This window comes from Salmo trutta, chromosome 7, assembly GCF_901001165.1.
Source record: "Salmo trutta chromosome 7, fSalTru1.1, whole genome shotgun sequence".
In the NCBI taxonomy this organism is placed as follows: domain Eukaryota; kingdom Metazoa; phylum Chordata; class Actinopteri; order Salmoniformes; family Salmonidae; genus Salmo; species Salmo trutta.
The window spans coordinates 31241720-31264789 of NC_042963.1; the positions used below are offsets into that span (position 1 = coordinate 31241720).

Sequence of the window (23070 nt, forward strand, 5' to 3'; positions counted from 1 at the left end):
TGTCCACAGGGTATGGCATGGCGTTGCAAAATGGAGTGATAGCCTTCCTTATTCAAGATCCCTTGTACCCTGTACAAATCTCCCACTTTACCACCACCAAAGCACCCCCAGACAATCACATTGCCTCCACCATGGTTAACAGATGGCGTCAAGCACTCCTCCAGCATCTTTTCATTTTTTCTGCGTCTCACGAAGGTTCTTTGTGATCCGAACACCTCAAATTTAGATTCGCTGTCCATAACACTGTTTTCCAATCTTCATCTGTCCAGTGTCCGTGTTCTTTTGCCCATCTTAATATTTTATTTTTATTGGCCAGTCTGAGATATGGCTTTTTGTTTGCAACTCTGCCTAGAAGGCCAGCATCCCGGAGTCGTTTCTTCACTGTTGATGTTGAGACTGGTATTTTGCGGGTACTATTTAATGAAGCTGCCAGTTGAGGACTTGTGAGGCGTCTGTTTCTCAAACTAGACACTCTAATGTATTTGTCCTCTTGCTCAGTTGTGCACCGGGGCCTCCCACTCCTCTTTCTATTCTGGTTAGAGCCAGTTTGCGCTGTTCTGTGAAGGGAGTAGTACACAGCGTTGTACCAGATCTTCAGTTTCTTTGCAATTTTTCGCAAGGAATAGCCTTAATTTCTCAGAACAAGAATAGACTGACGAGTTTCAGAATAAAGTTCTTTATTTCTGGCCATTTTGAGCCTGCAATCGAACCCACAAATGCTAATGCTCCAGATACTCAACTAGTCTAAAGAAGGCCAGTTTTATTGCTTCTTTAATCAGGACAACAGTTTTCAGCTTTGCTAACATAATTGTAAAAGGGTTTTCTAATGGTCAATTAGCTTTTTAAAATTATAAACTTGGATTAGCTAACACAACGCGCCATTGGAACACAGGAGTGATGGTTGCTGTTAATGGGCCTCTGTACGCCTAAGTAAATATTCCATAAGAAATCAGCCGTTTCCAGCTACAATAGTCATTTACAACATTACCAATGTCTACACTGTATTTCTGATCAATTTGATGTTATGTTAATGGTCAAAAAATGTTTGTTTTTTTTCTTTCAAAAACAAAGAAATGTGTAAGTGACCCCAAACTTTTGAACGGTAATGGGCGTTTTTGGTTTCCCATTGGTTCTGTTAACAAAGCTAGTAAAACTGGATCGGTAAAGCTGAACGTTTTTTAAACGTTCTGAGAACGGAAGTGGAAATTTCACCTGTTCTAGGAACGTCAATTTTTAGTTTCCAGTGAGGTTCTTAGAACGTTTTACTATGGTTCCCTGAAAGTTTTCCTGTGAAGTTTTATTAATGTTCTGTGAATGGAAATGGTTATTTTGAGTGTTTTTAATATGTTCCTTAAAACTTTCACAGAATGTTTCATTACGACTTTTAATAACACTGCTAGCTTAGGTTAACTGCTTTGAACTCCAAGCACAGATGGGACACATGGAAATTCATTTTTATTTAGGCATTAATCATGCAAACACATTTATTTTTTATTGTGGCACAGTGTCAATGAGATTCAAACCTATTATCTTTTGTTATGTAGCCATGGAATTAGTCCACTGCGCCACCAGGATGGAGCTGTCATGATATGTTTTTTTTTACTCATACGAAGCTGTTCATTTTTGTCTGTTAAAACAGACCCCATTTTTAAGGAAACAAGCACTCATTAAGATCAACACACCTAAACACACTTAGAGGATAATGAGAGTTTTGTTGATGCTGAGAACAGAATGTATATGTTTTCTTAATGTTCTGAGAAAATGACTATACATAGAACTGTGAGGAAGCCTGCAGAAAACTGCTGATGTACTGAATGTAGTTCAGAGAACGTTAAGAAACAGTTTGAGAACATTCCCAATGTCAAACCAGTTGGAAAACCTTCCTATTAACATAAACAAAATGTCATTAAATGTTATCATGTTTGAACTTTTAGGAAACGTTCTGTTAAAGTAATGAAATACCAAGAAAATAACATTATTTTGTCACGTTCCTTAAATGTTCTGAGAGTGTCCCAAAGCCAAGCAACTCTCCTGCACCATTCCCAGAATGTTGTGGGAAGGTTGTATGCAAAATAACCATAGGACAATCACTCTCTCACCAAGCTCTAAGAAAACATATGGTTTTCAGAACGTTATGTGCTTGCTGGGTTTACTGTACTGAACTCTACCGTTAATCTAACGCCTGCCTCAGACCACTCGTAGAACTGCGAAGTGCGTCGTTAGATGTTTTTTTGCCCTCCAGCATCACTTTATACACAGAAGATCTCCTCTAAACAAAGAATCACATGGTTTGACTGCCGATAACTGCAGAATAAAGTTTACTACAGTACAAATACCAAGTTGCCAATGTCTTTGCAATTGATACAGACAAGCGACGTATAGAAATATGCTTCAAATGAAATCCAAGATGACTGCATTAAAATATATACAGTAGACTATAGGCCTATTTCAATCACATTGACATTTCATATTCAATCAATTGAGTTATATTTTGCTAGTTGTAGGCTACTGTCTGTAATTTGTCTCAATATATGTGTAGCCTAACATGTGGGCAAAGATGTACCAAATCGTGATTTAATGCATTTTCTTTCATTGGGTAAGAGTTATAATAAGCCGCCTCAGTATTTGCAGCTGTGGGTGGTAATATCTCTCTTGGAGCTGATCCGTGGTCAGTATTGTTGAATAATTATAACGTTAAGGAAAGATTTGAATGGAGAAAGGTGATCCGAGAGATGCTCCAATGACGCACGTAGCAACCGTTCTCTCTTCATTGTGACTTGGCCTTGATGGGGGTCCTTGATGATCTTCTTGGCATGTTGGCCGTTGATGGGAAGATGCTAAGTTCCATCGCTATCAGGAAACCGGACCCTGTGCTCTACCGTGCTGTACTGTACTGTCCAAACTTGGGAAACATAGACATCTAGGATCCTCTCACATTTGATCTGGTCCGGACCAACCAAATGTGCTCTTGTTTGGGGGTCGAGCTCATTACAATAATAGCCAGTGATTAGAATAATACATAAATATGCAAAATAAGGATATTGCATATTTCTACCTTTTGAGTACCTAGGTACATCACCATGAAGAGAATGATATTCATAACCATAATTATGAATTTCTGTATAGTACAGATCAAGGACCTATGATTCCGTTACCGTAATTCAGTTACCAGATGTAAATCCACTTCTCCTACTGTAGTTCAATAACCAACATTTTTTCATAGCTGACACCCCATTCTTTCTGCAGACATCTTTTAATCATAATTCGTAGCTGATATTTACGATTTGGTCGCATAAATAGCTGAGGGAGATTTTACTGTAATTCTGTTACTGAACTTCTGCAGTTCTTCCAGTAAACATGTTTTTGTGAAATGTTCTGTGTAAATTGTTCATAGTAGTCCTTGTGCATAGAGGTTTATGGTTTGTTAAACTTTGAAATCAATTTTTTTTGTTTTGCATACATTTTAAAGTGAAAACTTGAGTCAAAGCGTAATTGCGTTACCGTGGAATTGTGTGTGTGTGCGTGTGTGCGTGTGAGAGCGCGATTACATAGACCCACAAAGAATTCAAAAACAAGTCCAATTTTGATATACTCCCATATCTAGTGGGTGAAATACCACAGTGTTCCATCACAGCAGCAAGATGTGTGACCTGTTGCCACAAGGAAAGGTCAACCAGTGAAGAACAAACACCATTGTAAATACAACCCATATTTATGTTTATTTATTTTCCCTTTTGTCTTTAACTATTTGCAAATTGTAACAACACTGTATATAGCCATAATAGGACATTTGAAATGTCTTTATTCCTCTGGAGCTTTTGTGAGTGTAATATTTATTGTTTATTACACTTTTGTTTTATCTATTTCACTTGCTTTGTCAATGTAAACTTAAATGGAAAGAGATTGAGAGAGTGAGTCTCTCCACTCCCCTCTGCTTCTAGAGAAGGGTGTGACTGCCTACCAGTAAGAGAGAGGGAGGGAACATGTTTGTTGAGCTACTCCTCCCTGTTTCTCTCTTTCTCTTTCGTTCTCATTAACTTACTGGCAGGGCTAGGATTAGGCTTTCTCTCTCTCGCTATGTATATGTCCCTATTTCCTTCTGTTTTCCTCTCACATAAGCCTACTCTTTATTGTATTTCTCTCTACTCCAAATTAGTATTTTTGTTTCTCTATAGTACAGTTTCTGAGTAGTAGGCCTACAGTTTGAGAAGAGGTAATGCTGGGTATATTTGTGTGGGCGGCACTACTCTGGTTGTCATTTCCTCTTCTTACCTGTCTCTTCTCCTCCCCACTCCCCCTGTTCTCACCTCTCCTCTAATGGTTCTGTTGTCTTTCCCTCTCCACCTCTATCTCCCCCATCCTCTATCTCATCTGTCTGTTGTATGTCAGCGTATGTAGCAGTTGGCTAACATGTCTTCTCTCCCAGGGTAGCAGTAGTCTAACTGTACCCCTGTACAGATAACTGTGTGTATCTCTCTCTGTTATCTATATGTATTATGTGTCTAACATGTCTTCTCTCCCAGGTTCTCTTCTCCATATGTACTACTGCTGGCTAACAGTCCTCTCTCTCCCTCTCCTCTGCAGTGCCTGTCGAGTCCTAAGGCCAGCGGTGGTGCCAGCTCCCAACCACAACCCAAGAAGGAGTCCCAACCCCAGCAGCCCAAGTTGACCAAGAAGGAACCCAAGACGGAGCCTCAGACCCAGGAGGAAGAAGAAAACATGCCCTCAGTACACATCAAATCAGAACCACAGGAGGTGGAGTCCACGGTAAGAGATTGAACGAGGGGTGGAAGAGTGGGGTAGAGGGATGGGTGGATGGAGGGTTTGGGGAGTGTGGGGTGGTGAAGAAGAGGGGGATAGATTACTTAAATTGGAGAGAAAGAGAAAGAGTTCTGGATGGATGGTTGTAGAGAGAGAGGGGCTAAAGGAAATGGAGTCTGGGTCTGTCTGTAGATTGTTAGAAAGGGCAGAAGAAATGGTGGGTGGAGATGACTGGCTGGGAAGGAAAGAGAGAGCGTTAGAGAGAGAAGGGTGTAGAGCAGGGCAGTTCAATGTCGGTCCTGAAGGGCCAAAGCACTTCTGGTTTTCATCCTCTCCTTCTAATCAGGGACTGATTCAAACATTCACAGAACACGGTTGCCATGTTCTCAGAATGTAAGATATTAATGTTCTAGACATGTTTGATGGGAACGTTGCTAGAACATGTCTATGTATCAGTTGTCAGGATGTCGCCTGATGGTCCCAAAGAAACATTCTCCCTCACCATTTTTTTATTTTTATTACACATCACGCCTTGTTACTGTTGCCCATCAAGGCCCTGGTTGGTGAACAAACCACTGATCCATTCACAGCTCTTTTTGTCTGTTGGCAAGGGATACTCACACACAACCTCTTGGCTCACAGCATTCTGATCTTCCTGCTACGCCACCATGTCTGTGTCAGTTATTAGTTAATTTATACAGTAATCATTATTCAACATGTCCTCACCTGGGATTTGACGTCACAACCTCTTGGTTCACAGCATTCTGATCTTCCTGCTACGCCACCATGTCTGTGTCAGTTATTAGTTCATTTCACAATTCTCACATCATTGATTTGATTTATCTATTTTATCAATTTAAGGGCTTTAAGTGTAGTTGTCTAATGTTGGTGGGGCATATTAACCTGTTTTAATGATACTCCTAAATCAGTATGATCAATTAAAGTTTTTCTTGAGTGTACTTTTAACAGAGCTGAGATTTACTTTGAAGTGCATTCACCCTATTGCTTCCACCTATCAAGTGCCTAGGGAGGATGGGTTAGGTTTTCTTCTGGACAGGGTCTAACTATACTGGCCCGATAAGTACATGCCAGTGGTTCCCAAACTGTGGGGGCGTATAATTTCTTCTCACATCTACGTGCTCTACTCCTTTCACCTTTTCCCTTCGCTTGTGGACTTCAATGCACAACACATCAGCTGTCTGACCAGGCCAAAAAATCTTTCTAAGCCGAACCTTCTTATCATAACCGCTAACCGCTACACACAGCCTACATCACAGCCTACATCATTGTCACCATATTAACATCATAATCAACATAGGTAATAGAAATAAGGTGTTAGTAAACCTGCTACAATCATGCAGTACAGTGTACAGTCAGCAGCAAGCAGTTTAGCAGTTACATCGGCGGGCCCAAGTGGCAATAATTTAATACAACCAAAAGCTTACCTTGACTTGGAAGAGTTCCAGTGTTGGATAGCCATAGCCAGCTAGCTAACATAGCATCCCTCTCTGTTTGAGCCAGGTGTTTGAGTAGGCTAAACTAGCTAGCTGCATTTGCTAGCTGAGTAAATGAAAGTGAGAAAGAAATACAACAAAATATAGCTATCTCTCTCTCTCATTCGCTTCTCCTTCATTTTTGAAGAAATTAATTTGTTCAAAACTGACGGCGAACTAGCTGAAAAAGTTTGAGAGGATTTATCTAATGTTCCCTCGTTAGATTTTATCTAATCTCACTCTGGCTAGCATTAGTTGTTGATCTTGTTGATGTGCATGAGAGGTTGTTTGATCAATAGTACTGTAAAGTTCCCAAATGTCCGAGGAATCCCATGGTATTTACATATTTGCAGAAATCCATTCAGGGGTTTTTCACATTTTGTGGCTTTTGGAAATGTGTTCTAATGATCTAAAGTCACACTGTTAATACTGCCTGTTAACACACAGTCCAGTTCATCGTGAATGATGGCAGGCCCTACTGCCTGTAAACACAGTCCAGTTCATAGTGAATGATGACAGGTCCTACTGCCTGTTAACACACAGTCCAGTTCAAAGTGAATGATGGCAGATGGCTTATTTGCATAAAGGGCTACTGTAGCTCTGATTGGCTATAGCGCACCGGTCTGCCTAGACTCCGGTCCTGGACGAGACAGATGTTTTTATTTGGTTTTATTTACTGCAGTGTCTATTAATTGTCCAATCGCACGGCTGCTTTCCCACTCTATATCGCTATAGAACTTTCACAAATGCCTTAGTCTACGTCATTCCCAAACATTGTATGAATTGATGAAAGTGTGAAAATGACCGTATCTAAGTGCTGCTTGTCAGAAAATGAAGTGTCATATTCTTCCTGGGGGTGTATATGAACACATTTGAATACGATTTCATCTTTTGCTAAAACGCTGTCAGTTCCACTTTAATATCTTATGTTCTGAGAACATGGCAACCATTTTCTCTTTATGTTGGGCAGGACATTGATGGAATGTTCTCCTAACAGAAAACTGGACACATGAATGTGTTTGCCACGTTCCTATGAAACGTGTCAAGAACATTTATCTTATATTCTGAAAACATGGTAACCACGACCTGGGTAAGTTCTATTTGACATTAAGGGAATGGTCTCTTGGAAACATTCCTTGCACATTCCTATGAAAATGTTAGTTCATGACTTAATGAGACTCTTAAGAGAACTTTCTCTAAAGTTGTGGTAACATTTGTTGTTACCTGGGAGAGCTTTCAGAGGGGAGCGAGAGAGAGAGAGAGAAAGAAAGGGGTGGAAAGAGAGAGAGGAGGAGTGGGCAGATAGGGCGGTGGCTGGGTGTGTCACAGTTCCATTAGGCCTAGTGTGTGTGTGTGTGTGTGTGTGTGTGTGTGTGTGTGTGTGTGTGTGTGTGTGTGTGTGTGTGTGTGTGTGTGTGTGTGTGTGTTGACCACCCCTCAAGGAGCCGCCCAGTAAGAACACAGCAGGATAGTGGGTTTCCTATCCAGAGATAAGGGGTTCGTCCCAAATGGCACCGTATTCCCTATACAGTGCTCGACTTTTGACCAGAGCCCTATAGGCCTGGTCACAAGTAGTGCACTATAAATGGATATGGGCTGCAATTTAGGACACAGCTAAGGCCTTACATTCCCAAACACAGCTGACAGACTAACTGCTACATGGTCTCTTTTGAGGGGCTCTACTGGGCACTGTTTAGTATGACATATCTGTAGAAAACTGAGGAAAAAGGTCATGTTTTTATTGTTCAAGTTAATAAAAAATAAAAAATCTCCCATTTTGTGCCTAATAAACAGGACCCTGGTCTGGACCCTACCAGACAAGGAATTGGGAGATGGATAGAGACTGAGAGAAAGGGAAAGGGTGTAAGAGATGGACATAGTGAGAGGAAAAGAGAGAGACACATAAGTACAGTACACACACTACTGTTCAAAAGTTTGGGGTCACTTAGAAATGTCCTTGTTTTTAATGAAAACAAACATGAAATTAGTTGCAAAATGAATAGGAAATATAGTCAAGACGTTGACGAGGTTATAAATAATGATTTTTAATTGAAATAATTGTGTCCTTCAAACTTTGCTGTCATCAAAGAATCCTCCATTTACAGCAATTACAGCCTTGCAGACCTTTGGCATTCCAGTTGTCAATTTGTTGAGGTAATCTGAAGAGATTTCACCCCATGCTTCCTGAAGCACCTCCCACAAGTTGGATTGGCTTGATGGGCTCTTCTTATGGACCACAACAGCTCAATAGGGTTGATATCCGGTGGCTGTGCTGGCCACTCCATTATAGACAGAATACCAGCTGACTGCTTCTTCCCTAAATAGTTCTTGCATAGTTTGGAGCTGTGCTTTGGGTCATTGTCCTGTTGTAGGAGGAAACTGGCTCCAATTAAGCGCCGTTCACAGGGTATGGCATGGCGTTGCAAAATGGAGTGATAGCCTTCCTTCTTCAAGATCCCTTTTACCCTGTACAAATCTCCCACTTTACCACCACCAAAGCACCCCCAGACAATCACATTGCCTCCACCATGGTTAACAGATGGCGTCAAGCACTCCTCCAGCATATTTTCATTTTTTCTGCATCTCACGAATGTTCTTTGTGATCCGAACACCTCAAATTAAGATTCGCTGTCCATAACACTGTTTTCCAATCTTCATCTGTCCAGTGTCCGTGTTCTTTTGCCCATCTTAATCTTTTATTTTTATTGGCCATCATGAGATATGGCTTTTTGTTTGCAACTCTGCCTAGAAGGCCAGCATCCCGGAGTCACCTCTTCACTGTTGATGTTGAGACTGGTGTTTTGCGGGTACTATTTAATGAAGCTGCCAGTTGAGGACTTGTGAGGCGTCTGTTTCTCAAACTAGACACTAATGTATTTGTCCTCTTGCTCAGTTGTGCACCGGGGCCTCCCACTCCTCTTTCTATTCTGGTTAGAGCCAGTTTGCGCTGTTCTGTGAAGGGAGTAGTACACAGCGTTGTACGAGATCTTCAGTTTCTTGGCAATTTCTCGCAAGGAATAGCCTTCATTTCTCAGAAAACAAATAGACTGATGAGTTACAGAAGAAAGGTCTTTGTTTCTGGCTATTTTGAGCCTGTAATCGAATCCACAAATGCTGATGCTCCAGATACTCAACTAGTCTAAAGAAGGCCAGTATTATTGCTCCTTTAATCAGGACAACAGTTTTCAGCTGTGCTAACATAATTGTAAAAGGGTTTTCTAATGACCAATTAGCCTATTAAAATGATAAACTTGGATTAGCTAACACAACGTGCCATTGGAACACAGGAGTGATGGTTGCTGATAATGGGCCTCTGTACGCCTATGTAGATATTCTATTAAAAATCAGCCGTTTCCAGCTACAATAGTCATGTACAACATTAACAATGTCTACACTGTATTTCTGTTCAATTTGATGTTATTTTAATGGACAAAAAATGTGCTTTTCTTTCAAAAACAAGGACATTTCTAAGTGACCCCAAACTTTTGAACGGTAGTGTACATTCACACCCTGCTTTGTCACTCCTCTCCCTTACCACCTCTCCCTTCCTCACCCTCACTCTCTTTCTCTCTCGCCCCGTTACCACTATCAGTTTCTCTCAGTTTTTTTTCAATTCACGGGCTTTATTGGCATGGGGAACATGTTAACATTGCCAAAGCAAGTGAAGTAGATAATGAACAAAAGTGAAATAAACAATAAAAATGAACAGTAAACATTAGACTCACAGAAGTTCTCTCGCTCTTTTGAGTCTCGCCTAGGCCCCTAATAGGATATATCGAGGGAGGCTTCCGCTCTCTGGTAGCCATGGCAACGGGGCTCTGGTGGGAGTTGGAGCCTGCCTGCCCACACCCCTCGCACACACACCCCTCCTCCACCCCTTCACTGCCACCCCCCCTTGCAACTCACCCCTCCATCCCCCACAACACACCACTACTACACCCAAAGGCACAAACAAATACACACAGTAAAACTGACACGCATGCGCGCACACACAGATAAACACACACGCACACCAAAAAATAACATGTTACCTGCTAGCAATACACAGTCTCATTTCAATCTCACACACACACACACACAGGGACTTGTCCTCCAGCTAACTGGCGCGCTAATGCACAAAGATGTGTACCACACCCACTCTCCCCACTCCATTTACACACACACTCACCACACATTACTGTAGTATTGCTAGGATGCAGCTAGCTCTATTCTCCATCCCTATTCACCCACAATCAGTCATGGTGCAGAGTGATGATGTCATCGTTGGCCAGCGCCAGCTATTTCTCCTCCTGGACCAGAAATAACAGTAACTCCACGTTAGGTTATGTATGTATGTGTGTGTCGTGTTGGGTTGTGGCATTTTTTGAAATAATCAGTCAGAATATTCAAGACTACATTGACATGTTTGTTTTCTTTGGGTTAGACTGACGGCTCTCCATTTTATGTGTTCGTGTCATGCTCTTAGATTCTGTGTTTTAAGCTGTTGTAACTACAATCAACATTGGGTTCCACCCTGTTTTAAAGCACAGATTACAGTGAGGCTAATTTAAGGTTATTACTAAGGTCTATAGGCTGAGGGAGTATCGCAGCACTAGGGTATAAACACACTGTCAATATTTGAACAATTAGGTTGGAAAGACTGACACAGTTTGATGTCAGTCAGCTCTGCCAGAGAGGCATTCTTGTTGTTGTTGTTGTCTGCTGGCTATGTTTAAGTATTAACCTTAGGGTGTGTGTGTGCCTGCATGCGTCTGTTGGAATTGGTCTATATGGATAGGGCTCAATTTAAATGTTTCTTACACAAGTTACAAGTTTTATTTCTTCTTTAATCAGACAACAGTTTTCAGCTGTGCTAACATAATTGCAAAATGGTTTTCTAATGATCAATTAGCCTTTTAAAATGATAAACTTGGATTAGCTAACACATTTCTTAGTGACCCCAAACTGTTGAACGGTAGTGTATACAGTGGGGGGGAAAGTATTTGATCCCCTGCTGATTTTGTACGTTTGCCCACTGACAAAGAAAGGATCAGTCTATCATTTTAATGGTAGGTTTATTTGAACAGTAAGAGACAGAATAACAACAAAAATATCCAGAAAAACGCATGTCAGAGATGTTATAAATTGATTTGCGTTTTAATGATGGAAATAAGTATTTGACCCCCTCTCAATCAGAAAGATTTCTGGATCCCAGGTGCCTTTTATACAGGTAACGAGCTGAGATTAGGAGTACACTCTTAAAGGGAGTGCTCCTAACCGCAGCTTGTTACCTGTAAAAAAGACACCTGTCCACAGAAGCAATCAATCAATCAGATTCCAAACTCTCCACCATGGCCAAGACCAAAGAGCTCTCCAAGGATGTCAGGGACAAGATTGTAGACCAACACAAGGCTGGAATGGGCTACAAGACCATCGCCAAGCAGCTTGGTGAGAAGGTGACAACATTTGGTGCGATTATTCGCAAATGGAAGAAACACAAAAGAACTGTCAATATCCCTCGGCCTGGGGCACCACGCAAGATCTCACCTCGTGGAGTTGCAATGATCATGAGAACGGTGAGGAATCAGCCCAGAACTACACAGGAGGATCTTGTCAATGATCTCAAGGCAGCTGGGACCATAGTCACCAAGAAAACAATTGGTAACACACTACGCCATGAAGGACTGAAATCCTGCAGCGCCCGCAAGGTCCCCATGCTTAATGATGCATATACATGCCCGTCTGAAGTTTGCCAATGAACATCTGAATAACTCAGAGGACAACTAATGAAAGTGTTGTGGTCAGATGAGACCAAAATGGAGCTCTTTGACATCAACTCAACTCGCCGTGTTTGGAGGAGGAGGAATGCTGCCTATGACCCCAAGAACACCATCTCCACCGTCAAACATGGAGGTCGAAACATTATGCTTTGGGGGTGGTTTTCTGCTAAGGGGACAGGACAACTTCACCGCATCAAAGGGACGATGGATGGGGCCATGTACCGTCAAATCTTGGGTGAGAACCTCCTTCCCTCAGCCAGGGCATTGAAAATGGGTCGTGGATGGGTATTCCAGCATGACAATGACCCAAAACACACGGCCAACGCAACAAAGGAGTGGCTCAAGAAGAAGCACATTAAGGTCCTGGAGTGGCCTAGCCAGTCTCCAGACCTTAATCCCATAGAAAATCTGTGGAGTGAGCTGAAGGTTCGAGTTGCCAAACGTCAGCCTCGAAACCTTAATGACTTGGAGAAGATCTGCAAAGAGGAGTGGGACAAAATCCCTCCTGAGATGTGTGCAAACCTGGTGGCCAACTACAAGAAACGTCTGACCTCTGTGATTGCCAACAAGGGTTTTGCCACCAAGTACTAAGTCATGTTTTGCAGAGGGGTCAAATACTTATTTCTCTCATTAAAATGCAAATCATTTTATAACTTTTTTGACATGTGTTTTTCTGGATTTTTTTGTTGTTATTCTGTCTCTCACTGTTCAAATAAACCTACTATTAAAATTATAGATTGATCATTTCTAATGTACAAAATCAGCAGGGGATCAAATACTTTTTTTCCCCCCACTGTACATACATATACACACTTTTTTTGTCATTTAGCAGATGCTCTTATCCAGTGTGACTTACTGTGCATGTATCTTAAGATAGCTAGGTCGGACAACCACGTCACAGTAAGTAAAAATTGTCATAAATAAAGTAGTTACCAGCAAAGTCAGAGTTAGTAAGGGTGGGGGAGTCAAGTGTGAGTTTTGGTTCACAACAGAGAATGACAGGGTGGACGATGGGGGGGGGGGGGACAGATGTTTGCAGAGAACGACAGGGTGTTATCCAGGGTCACGCCAAGGGACACCGTTGAGTTGTCAACCAGGATGGAGAGGTCATGGAGCGGACAGGCCTTCCCCGAGAGGAAGAGCAGCTTCATCTTGTCGTGGTTGAGCTTGAGGTGGTGGGCCGATATTCAAGTTGAGATATCTGCCAGGCACGCAGAGATGCATGTCGCCACCTGGATGTCAGAAGGGGGAAAGGAGAAAAATAGTTGAGTGTCATCCGCATAGCAATGATAAGAGAGACCATGTGAGGATATGATGGAGCTGAGTGACTTGGTGTATAGGGAGAGAAGAGGAGAGGGCCTCGTTCCGTGCCCTGGGGGACACCAGTAGTGAGAGTATGTGGTGCAGACACAGATCCTCTCCATGTTGGCTGGTAGGATCGGCCTGCCATGTATGATGCAATCCATAGCCTGAGACGCCCAGCCCTGAGAGGGTGGAGAGGAGGATCTGATGGTTCACAGTGTTGAAGGCAGTGGATAGATCTAGGAGGATGAGAACAGAGGAGAGAGAGTCAGCTTTGGCAGTGCGGAGAGCCTCCGTGACACAGAGAAGAGCAGTCTCAGTTGAGTGACCAGTCTTTAAGCCTGACTGGTTAGGGTGAAGAAGATAATTCTGAGAGAGATAGCAAGTTAGTTGGTCAGAGACAGAATGCTCAAGTATTTTGGAAAGAAAAGAAAGTAGGTATACCAGTCTGTAGTTTTTGTGACATCAGAGGAGTAGAGTGTTGGTTTGTTAAGGAGGGGAGCGACATGGGCCATTTTGATGTCACAGGGGACGCAGCCATTGGTCAGAGATGGTCTCCAGAGATGGTCTGGAAAAGGGAGAAGGGGAGGGGTAGAGCGGGCAGGTTGTCGGACGGCTGGACCTCACGAGTCGCAGGATTTCATCTGAAAAGAGAGGGGAGAAATAGGTCAAAGCCGTAGTTCTGTGTGAGTAGGACCAGTGGACTCAATAGGCTGAGTGAATGAGGAGCGGATGTCATCTGAACAGAGAGGGGAGAAATAGGTCAAAGCCGTAGTTCTGTGTGAGTAGGACCAGTGGACTCAATAGGCTGAGTGAATGAGGAGCGGATGTCATCTGAACAGAGAGGGGAGAAATAGCTCAAAGCCGTAGTTCTGTGTGAGTAGGACCAGTGGACTCAATAGGCTGAGTGATTGAGGAGCGGATGTCATCAATGTTCTTTTCAAAGTGAAACAGTTTGTCATTATTGGGAAAATATTAGACAAATTGTGAGTACACAAAAGTTTACCTGACATGAGTGAATCCAAACATTACACTCTTGATTTTATGTGCATTTTATATTTACTGTACTTTACACCGTATTTGTTGATGACGAAATCTGAAAATACTCTGGATCCATTCAGTAAAATAGTAAGAATATTCTGGAAAACACTCTGGATCCATTCAGTAAAATAGTAAGAATATTCTGGAAAATACTCTGGATCCATTCAGTAACATAGACAGAATATTCTGGAAAATACTCTGGATCCATTCAGTAGCATAGACAGAATATTCTGGCAAATACTCTGGATCCATTCAGTAGCATAGACAGAATATTCTGGAAAATACTCTGGATCCATTCAGTAACATAGTAGGAATATCCTGGAAAATACTCTGGATCCATTCAGTAACATAGACAGAATATTCTGGAAAATTCTCTGAATCCATTCAGTAACATAGACAGAATATTCTGGAATAGGTGCAACATTGTTGTTATAATCCTCAACATTTTTCTAAATACATTGAGCCGCTTAATTTACAGCATTTACCCCACTCAGACAGCATCAAATGTGCAAAAGTTTTCCAATTAGCGGTAGGGATGGGGGCAACTTCTTGCCGCGCTTGGTGCTCAAGTTCAGAATGGCTGTCAGTCAAAACTCATACAGAGTCGTGAAGCGGAGACCCTGAGCTCTGACGTCATGTATAGCATGTTAATGTACAGCTGCTTTGTTACAATTTAGGCATCCTTTACAAGGTTGTTGAAGTTGTCTGTGAGAAGGGAACAGTTGGTTGGTTGGTACGTACAGTCAGACCAGAGTGGGTGTTTTATACAGTGTAGAGGGTGCAGTTAGGGTGGACGGCAGAGTGCTGTGTGTTGGCAGGACTTCCTGCGTGCTCCACAGCTAATATCACTCCCAGTTGTTGTCCTTCCTCTCTGCCTTTACTTTATTGTTCATGTCTCTGTTCTCACACCCTGCCTCAGGGCACCCTCCTGCCTCAGGGCACCCTCCTGCCTCAGGGCACCCTGCCTCAGGGCACCCTGCCTCAGGGCGGCGGCACCCTGCCTCAGGGCACCTCAGGGCACCCTGCCTCAGGGCGGCGGCACCCTGCCTCAGAGAGAAAGGGAGAAAAGAGGTAGAGAGATGGAGGGAAGGTGTGGAGGACAAACAGACTAACATGAGAGGGCGAGGTGAAAGGGTGTGGAACCAGAGAGAGGGATGGAGGGAAGGAAAGGGGGCGAGGGAGGAAGGAAGTGGGTGGGCGTGAAGATATAATGAGGGGAAAAAGGAGTCAGCTGATACCTCCAAGTTTCCATGGCAACCTGGAGGCCTTTCCCACCCACTCTCCTTCTGTCTCTCTCTCCCCCACCCCACTCTCCTTCTGTATCTCTCTCTCGCCACCACCCCCACCCACTCTCCTTCTGTCTCTCTCTCTCCACCACCCCCACCCACTCTCCTTCTGTCTCTCTCTCTCCACCACCCCCACCCACTCTCCTTCTGTCTCTCTCTCCACCACCCCCACCCACTCTCCTTCTGTCTCTCTCTCTCCACCACCCCCACCCACTCTCCTTCTGTCTCTCTCTCCACCACCCCCACCCACTCTCCTTCTGTCTCTCTCTCTCCACCACCCCCACCCACTCTCCTTCTGTCTCTCTCTCTCCACCACCCCCACCCACTCTCCTTCTGTCTCTCTCTCTCTCTCTCTCTCTCCACCACCCCCACCCACTCTCCTTCTGTCTCTCTCTCTCTCCACCACCCCCACCCACTCTCCTTCTGTCTCTCTCTCTCTCCACCACCCCCACCCACTCTCCTTCTGTCTCTCTCTCTCTCTCTCCACCACCCCCACCCACTCTCCTTCTGTCTCTCTCTCTCTCTCCACCACCCCCACCCACACTCCTTCTGTCTCTCTCTCTCCACCACCCCCACCCACTCTCCTTCTGTCTCTCTCTCTCTCTCCACCACCCCCACCCACTCTCCTTCTGTCTCTCTCTCTCTCTCTCCACCACCCCCACCTACTCTCCTCTCTCTCTCTCCTCTCCTACCACACCCCCACCCACTCTCCTTCTGTCTCTCTCTCTCTCTCTCTCTCCCTCCACCACCCCCACCCACTCTCCTTCTGTCTCTCTCTCTCTCTCTCTCTCTCCACCACCCCCACCCACTCTCCTTCTGTCTCTCTCTCTTTCCACCACCCACCCCCACCCACTCTCCTTCTGTCTCTCTCTCTCTCTCCACCACCCCCCCACCCACTCTCCTCTCTCTCTCTCTCTCCACCACCCCCCACCCACTCTCCTTCTGTCTCTCTCTCTCTCTACCACCCCCACCCACTCTCCTTCTGTCTCTCTCTCTCTCTCCACCACCCCCCACCCACTCTCCTCCTCTCTCTCTCTCTCTCTCCACCACCCCCACCCACTCTCCTTCTGTCTCTCTCTCTCTCTCCACCACCCCACCCCACCACACTCCTTCTGTCTCTCTCATCTCTCCACCACCCCCCACCCACGCCTCTCCTTCTGTCTCGCTCTCTCTCTCTTCTCCACCACCCCCCCCACTCTCCTTCTGTCTCTCTCTCTCTCTCCCCACCCCCCCCCTCCTCCTCCTCTCTCTCTCTCTCTCCACCACCCCCACCCACTCTCCTTCTGTCTCTCTCTCTCTCTCTCTCTCCACCACCCCCACCCACTCTCCTTCTGTCTCTCTCTCTCTCTCTCTCACCACCCCCACCCACTCTCCTTCTGTCTCTCTCTCTTTCCACCACCCCCACCCACTCTCCTTCTGTCTCTCTCTCTCTCTCCACCACCCCCACCCACTCTCCTCTCTCTCTCTCTCTCCACCACCCCCACCCACTCTCCTTCTGTCTCTCTCTCTCTCTACCACCCCCACCCACTCCTCCTCCTCTCTCTCTCTCCTCTCCACCACCCCCCCCCCACTTCTCCCTCCTCATCTCTCTCACTCTTCTCTACACCACCCCCACCCACCTCTCCTCCTCTCTCTCTCTCTCTCTCCACCAACCCCCACCCACTCTCCTTCTGTCTCTCCTCTCTCTCTCCCACCCCCATACCAAGCCCCCACTTTCCTTCTTTCTCTCCTCTTCCTCCCACCACCCCCCACCCACTTCTCCTCTCTCTCTCTCTTCTCTCTCTCTCTCTCTCTCCTCTCTCATCTCTCTCTCTCTCTCTTCTCTCCTCCTCTCTCCCACCCACCCACTCCCCAACCCACTCTTCCTTCCTCTCTCTCTCTCTCCTCTCTCCCCCCACCCCCACCCACTTCTCCTTCTGTCTCTCTCTTCATCCAACCACCCCCACCCACTCTCCTTCTGTTCTCTCTCTCCTCTCTCTATCCACCACCCCCACCCCACTCTCCTCCTACTCCTCTCTCTCCTCCACCACCCCCAACCACTCCTCCTTCTGTCCTCTCTCTACTCTCCCCCACCCCACTCTGATGGCTCTCTCTCTCTCCACCACCCCCACCCACTCTCCTTCTGTCTCTCTCTCTCTCCACCACCCCCACCCACTCTCCTTCCTCTCTCTCTCTCTCTCTCTCTCCCCCCCCCCCCCCCCCACACTCCTTCTGTCTCTCTCTCTCTCTCTCTCCACCACCCCCACCCCACACTCCTTCTGTCTCTCTCTCTCTCTCCACCACCCCCACCCACACTCCTTCTGTCTCTCTCTCTCTCTCTCCACCACCCCCACCCCACTCTCCTTCTGTCTCTCTCTCTCTCTCTCTCCACCACCCCCCACCCACTCTCCCTCCTCTCTCTCTCTCTCTCCACCACCCCCCCCCACTCTCCTTCTGTCTCTCTCTCTCTCTCCACCACCCCCACCCACTCTCCTCCTCTCTCTCTCTCTCTCTCCACCACCCCCACCCACACTCCTTCTGTCTCTTTCTCTCTCTCTCTCTCCACCACCCCCACCACTCTCCTTCTGTATCTCTCTCTCTCCACCACCCCCACCCACTCTCCTTCTGTCTCTCTCTCCACCACCCCCACCCCACTCTCCTTCTGTCTCTCTCTCTCCCACCACCCCCACCCACTCTCCCTTCTGTCTCTCTCTCTCTCTCTCCACCACCCCCCCACCCACTCTCCTTCTGTCTCTCTCTCTCTCTCTCCACCACCCCCACCCACTCTCCTTCTTTCTCTCTCTCTCTCTCCACCACCCCCACCCACTCTCCTTCTGTCTCTCTCTCTCTCCACCACCCCCACCCACTCTCCTCTCTCTCTCTCTCTCCACCACCCCACCCACTCTCCTTCTGTCTCTCTCTCTCTCCACCACCCCCACCCACTCTCCTTCTGTCTCTCTCTCTCTCTCCACCACCCCCACCCACTCTCCTTCTGTCTCTCTCTCTTTCTCTCTCTCCACCACCCCCACCCACTCTCCTCTCTCTCTCTCTCTCCACCACCCCACCCACTCTCCTTCTGTCTCTCTCTCTCTCCACCACCCCACCCACTCTCCTCTCTCTCTCTCTCTCCACCACCCCACCCACTCTCCTTCTGTCTCTCTCTCTCTCCACCACCCCCACCCACTCTCCTTCTGTCTCTCTCTCTCTCTCCACCACCCCCACCCACTCTCCTTCTGTCTCTCTCTCTTTCTCTCTCTCCACCACCCCCACCCACTCTCCTTCTGTCTCTCTCTCTCTCTCCACCACCCCCACCCACTCTCCTTCTGTCTCTCTCTCTTTCTCTCTCTCCACCACCCCCACCCACTCTCCTCTCTCTCTCTCTCCACCACCCCCACCCACTCTCCTTCTGTCTCTCTCTCTCTCTACCACCCCCACCCACTTTCCTTCTTTCTCTCTCTCTCTCCACCACCCCCACCCACTCTCCTCTCTCTCTCTCTCCACCACCCCCACCCACTCTCCTTCTGTCTCTCTCTCTCTCTACCACCCCCACCCACTCTCCTTCTGTCTCTCTCTCTCTCTACCACCCCCACCCACTCTCCTTCTGTCTCTCTCTCTCCACCACCCCCACCCACTCTCCTTCTGTCTCACTCTTTTTTTGACCAATAACATGTAGCCTAGCCTATTTGTTGTTATGAACACTGACTGAATTCCCTCTCTTTTATGGGTCTACCTGTAACTGTGTCCACTCTGTAACTGTCGTTGTTGTGATGTAGGCTAGGCTAGTTTTGGTAGAGGGTTTAGAATAGCACATCATTCTTATAGCTGTTTCTCCTTGACAAGTTTGCAGCTTGTGTGTGTGTGTGTGTGTGTGTGTGTGTGTGTGTGTGTGTGTGTGTGTGTGTGTGTGTGTGTGTGTGTCCCTCTGCCTCCTGGGTTGGGTAGGTACTGCCTGGATAGTGGGCACTAGGTAGTGCTCAGATTTGTCCGGGCATCTCCATATTGTATCTCGGTGCACTGCCTCAATGCCTCAGTGTTTGAGTTGGGCTTGACCAAGGTTAGGCTGGGCAGGGGTGTGCTGTGCTGCTCAATGCTCTGTGTTAAGCAGTGCCTGGGCTAGACTAGGCTATGCAGTTTGTCTGTTCTGTTCGCCTCCTTAGAATATCTAGGTTCAGTGTATGGCTTCTGGGTTGGCCAGGTTAAGGCTGTGCTGCTTCTCTCTACTGTTGGGTTCTTTCTCTCTTTCCCTATGCTGTGTTTTCCTGTGCTGCTCCATGCCATGCTGTGTTTTTCTGTGCTGCTCCATGCCATGCTGTGTTTTTCTGTGCTGCTCCATACTATGCTGTGTTTTTCTGTGCTGCTCCATGCTATGCTGTGTTTTTCTGTGCTGCTCCATGCTATGCTGTGTTTTTCTGTGCTGCTCCATGCTAGATAGGGCTGTTGTGTGCTGCTCCATGCTAGATAGGGCTGTTGTGTGCTGCTCCGTGCTAGATAGTGCTGTGTTGTGTGCTGCTCCGTGCTAGATCGGGCTGTTTTGTGTGCTGCTCCGTGCTAGATAGGGCTGTGTTGTGTGCTTCTCCATGCTAGATAGGGCTGTGTTGTGTGCTTCTCCATGCTAGCTAGGGCTGTTGTGTACTGCTCCATGCTAGCTAGGGCTGTTGTGTGCTGCTCCATGCTAGATAGGGCTGCTGTGTGCTGCTCCATGCTAGATAGTGCTGTGTTGTGTACTGCTCCATGCTAGATAGTGCTGTGTTGTGTACTGCTCCATGCTATATAGGGCTGCTGTGTACTGCTCCATGCTAGATAGGGCTGCTGTGTGCTTCTCCATGCTAGATAGGGCTGCTGTGTGCTTCTCCATGCTAGATAGGGCTGCTGCGTGCTGCTCCATGCTAGATAGGGCTGTTGCGTGCTGCTCCATGCTAGATAGAGCTGTTGTGTGCTGCTCCTTGGTAGATAGGGCTGTTGTGTGCTGCTCAATACTAGATACGGCTGTTGTGTGCTGCTCAATACTAGATAGGGCTGTTGTGTGCTGCTCCATGCTAGATAGGGCTGGTGTGTGCTGCTCCATGCTAGATAGGGCTGTTGTGTGCTGCTCTATGCTAGATAGTGCTCTGTTGTGTGCTGCTCCATGCTAGATAGTGCTGTGTTGTTTGCTGCTCCATGCTAGATAGTGCTGTTGTGTACTGCTCCATGCTAGATAGGGCTGTTGTGTCCTTCTCCATGCTAGATAGGGCTGTGTTGTGTGCTGCTCCATGCTAGATAGTGCTGTGTTGTGTGCTGCTCCATGCTAGATAGGGCTGTGTTGTGTGCTGCTCCATCCTGGATAGGGCTGTGTTGTGTACTGTTCCATGCTAGATAGTGCTGTGTTGTGTGCTGCTCCATCCTAGATAGTGCTGTTGTTTACTGCTCCATGCTAGATCGGGCTGTGTTGTGTGCTTCTCCATGCTAGATAGGGCTGTGTTGTGTACTACTCCATGCCAGATAGGGCTGTTGTGTACTGCTCCATGCTAGATAGGGCTGTGTTGTGTGCTTCTCCATGCTAGATAGGGCTGTGTTGTGTGCTTCTCCATGCTAGATAGGGCTGTTGTGTACTGCTCCATGCTAGCTAGGGCTGTTGTGTACTGCTCCATGCTAGCTTGGGCTGTTGTGTGCTGCTCCATGCTAGATAGGGCTGCTGTGTGCTGCTCCATGCTAGATAGTGCTGTGTTGTGTACTGCTCCATGCTAGATAGTGCTGTGTTGTGTACTGCTCCATGCTATATAGGGCTGCTGTGTACTGCTCCATGCTAGATAGGGCTGCTGTGTGCTTCTCCATGCTAGATAGGGCTGCTGTGTGCTTCTCCATGCTAGATAGGGCTGCTGCGTGCTGCTCCATGCTAGATAGGGCTGTTGCGTGCTGCTCCATGCTAGATAGAGCTGTTGTGTGCTGCTCCTTGCTAGATAGGGCTGTTGTGTGCTGCTCAATACTAGATATGGCTGTTGTGTGCTGCTCAATACTAGATAGGGCTGTTGTGTGCTGCTCCATGCTAGATAGGGCTGTTGTGTGCTGCTCCATGCTAGATAGTGCTGTTGTGTACTGCTCCATGCTAGATAGGGCTGTTGTGTCCTTCTCCATGCTAGATAGGGCTGTGTTGTGTGCTGCTCCATGCTAGATAGTGCTGTGTTGTGTGCTGCTCCATGCTAGATAGGGCTGTGTTGTGTGCTGCGCCATCCTGGATAGGGCTGTTGTGTGCTGCTCCATGCTAGATAGAGCTGTTGTGTGCTGCTCCTTGGTAGATAGGGCTGTTGTGTGCTGCTCAATACTAGATACGGCTGTTGTGTGCTGCTCAATACTAGATAGGGCTGTTGTGTGCTGCTCCATGCTAGATAGGGCTGGTGTGTGCTGCTCCATGCTAGATAGGGCTGTTGTGTGCTGCTCTATGCTAGATAGTGCTCTGTTGTGTGCTGCTCCATGCTAGATAGTGCTGTGTTGTTTGCTGCTCCATGCTAGATAGTGCTGTTGTGTACTGCTCCATGCTAGATAGGGCTGTTGTGTCCTTCTCCATGCTAGATAGGGCTGTGTTGTGTGCTGCTCCATGCTAGATAGTGCTGTGTTGTGTGCTGCTCCATGCTAGATAGGGCTGTGTTGTGTGCTGCTCCATCCTGGATAGGGCTGTGTTGTGTACTGTTCCATGCTAGATAGTGCTGTGTTGTGTGCTGCTCCATCCTAGATAGTGCTGTTGTTTACTGCTCCATGCTAGATCGGGCTGTGTTGTGTGCTTCTCCATGCTAGATAGGGCTGTGTTGTGTACTACTCCATGCCAGATAGGGCTGTTGTGTACTGCTCCATGCTAGATAGGGCTGTGTTGTGTGCTTCTCCATGCTAGATAGGGCTGTGTTGTGTGCTTCTCCATGCTAGATAGGGCTGTTGTGTACTGCTCCATGCTAGCTAGGGCTGTTGTGTACTGCTCCATGCTAGCTTGGGCTGTTGTGTGCTGCTCCATGCTAGATAGGGCTGCTGTGTGCTGCTCCATGCTAGATAGTGCTGTGTTGTGTACTGCTCCATGCTAGATAGTGCTGTGTTGTGTACTGCTCCATGCTATATAGGGCTGCTGTGTACTGCTCCATGCTAGATAGGGCTGCTGTGTGCTTCTCCATGCTAGATAGGGCTGCTGTGTGCTTCTCCATGCTAGATAGGGCTGCTGCGTGCTGCTCCATGCTAGATAGGGCTGTTGCGTGCTGCTCCATGCTAGATAGAGCTGTTGTGTGCTGCTCCTTGCAAGATAGGGCTGTTGTGTGCTGCTCAATACTAGATATGGCTGTTGTGTGCTGCTCAATACTAGATAGGGCTGTTGTGTGCTGCTCCATGCTAGATAGGGCTGTTGTGTGCTGCTCCATGCTAGATAGTGCTGTTGTGTACTGCTCCATGCTAGATAGGGCTGTTGTGTCCTTCTCCATGCTAGATAGGGCTGTG

At 46.6% G+C, this 23070-nt stretch overlaps 1 protein-coding gene across 5 annotated transcripts in view; it reads left to right on the forward strand.

Moving 5' to 3' along the window:
• Positions 1 to 23070, forward strand: part of klf8 (Kruppel like factor 8) — a 95843-nt gene that overhangs the window by 51609 nt on the left and 21164 nt on the right. For 4 of the 5 annotated variants that reach the window (XM_029758567.1, XM_029758570.1, XM_029758566.1 and 1 more), the window contains one exon: positions 4585 to 4767. In XM_029758567.1, the coding sequence (XP_029614427.1) occupies positions 4585 to 4767 (183 nt within the window). Of the gene's footprint in view, positions 1 to 4037; positions 4214 to 4584; positions 4768 to 23070 lie in introns of those variants that run through there. The other variant, XM_029758571.1, reaches the window with a different exon arrangement.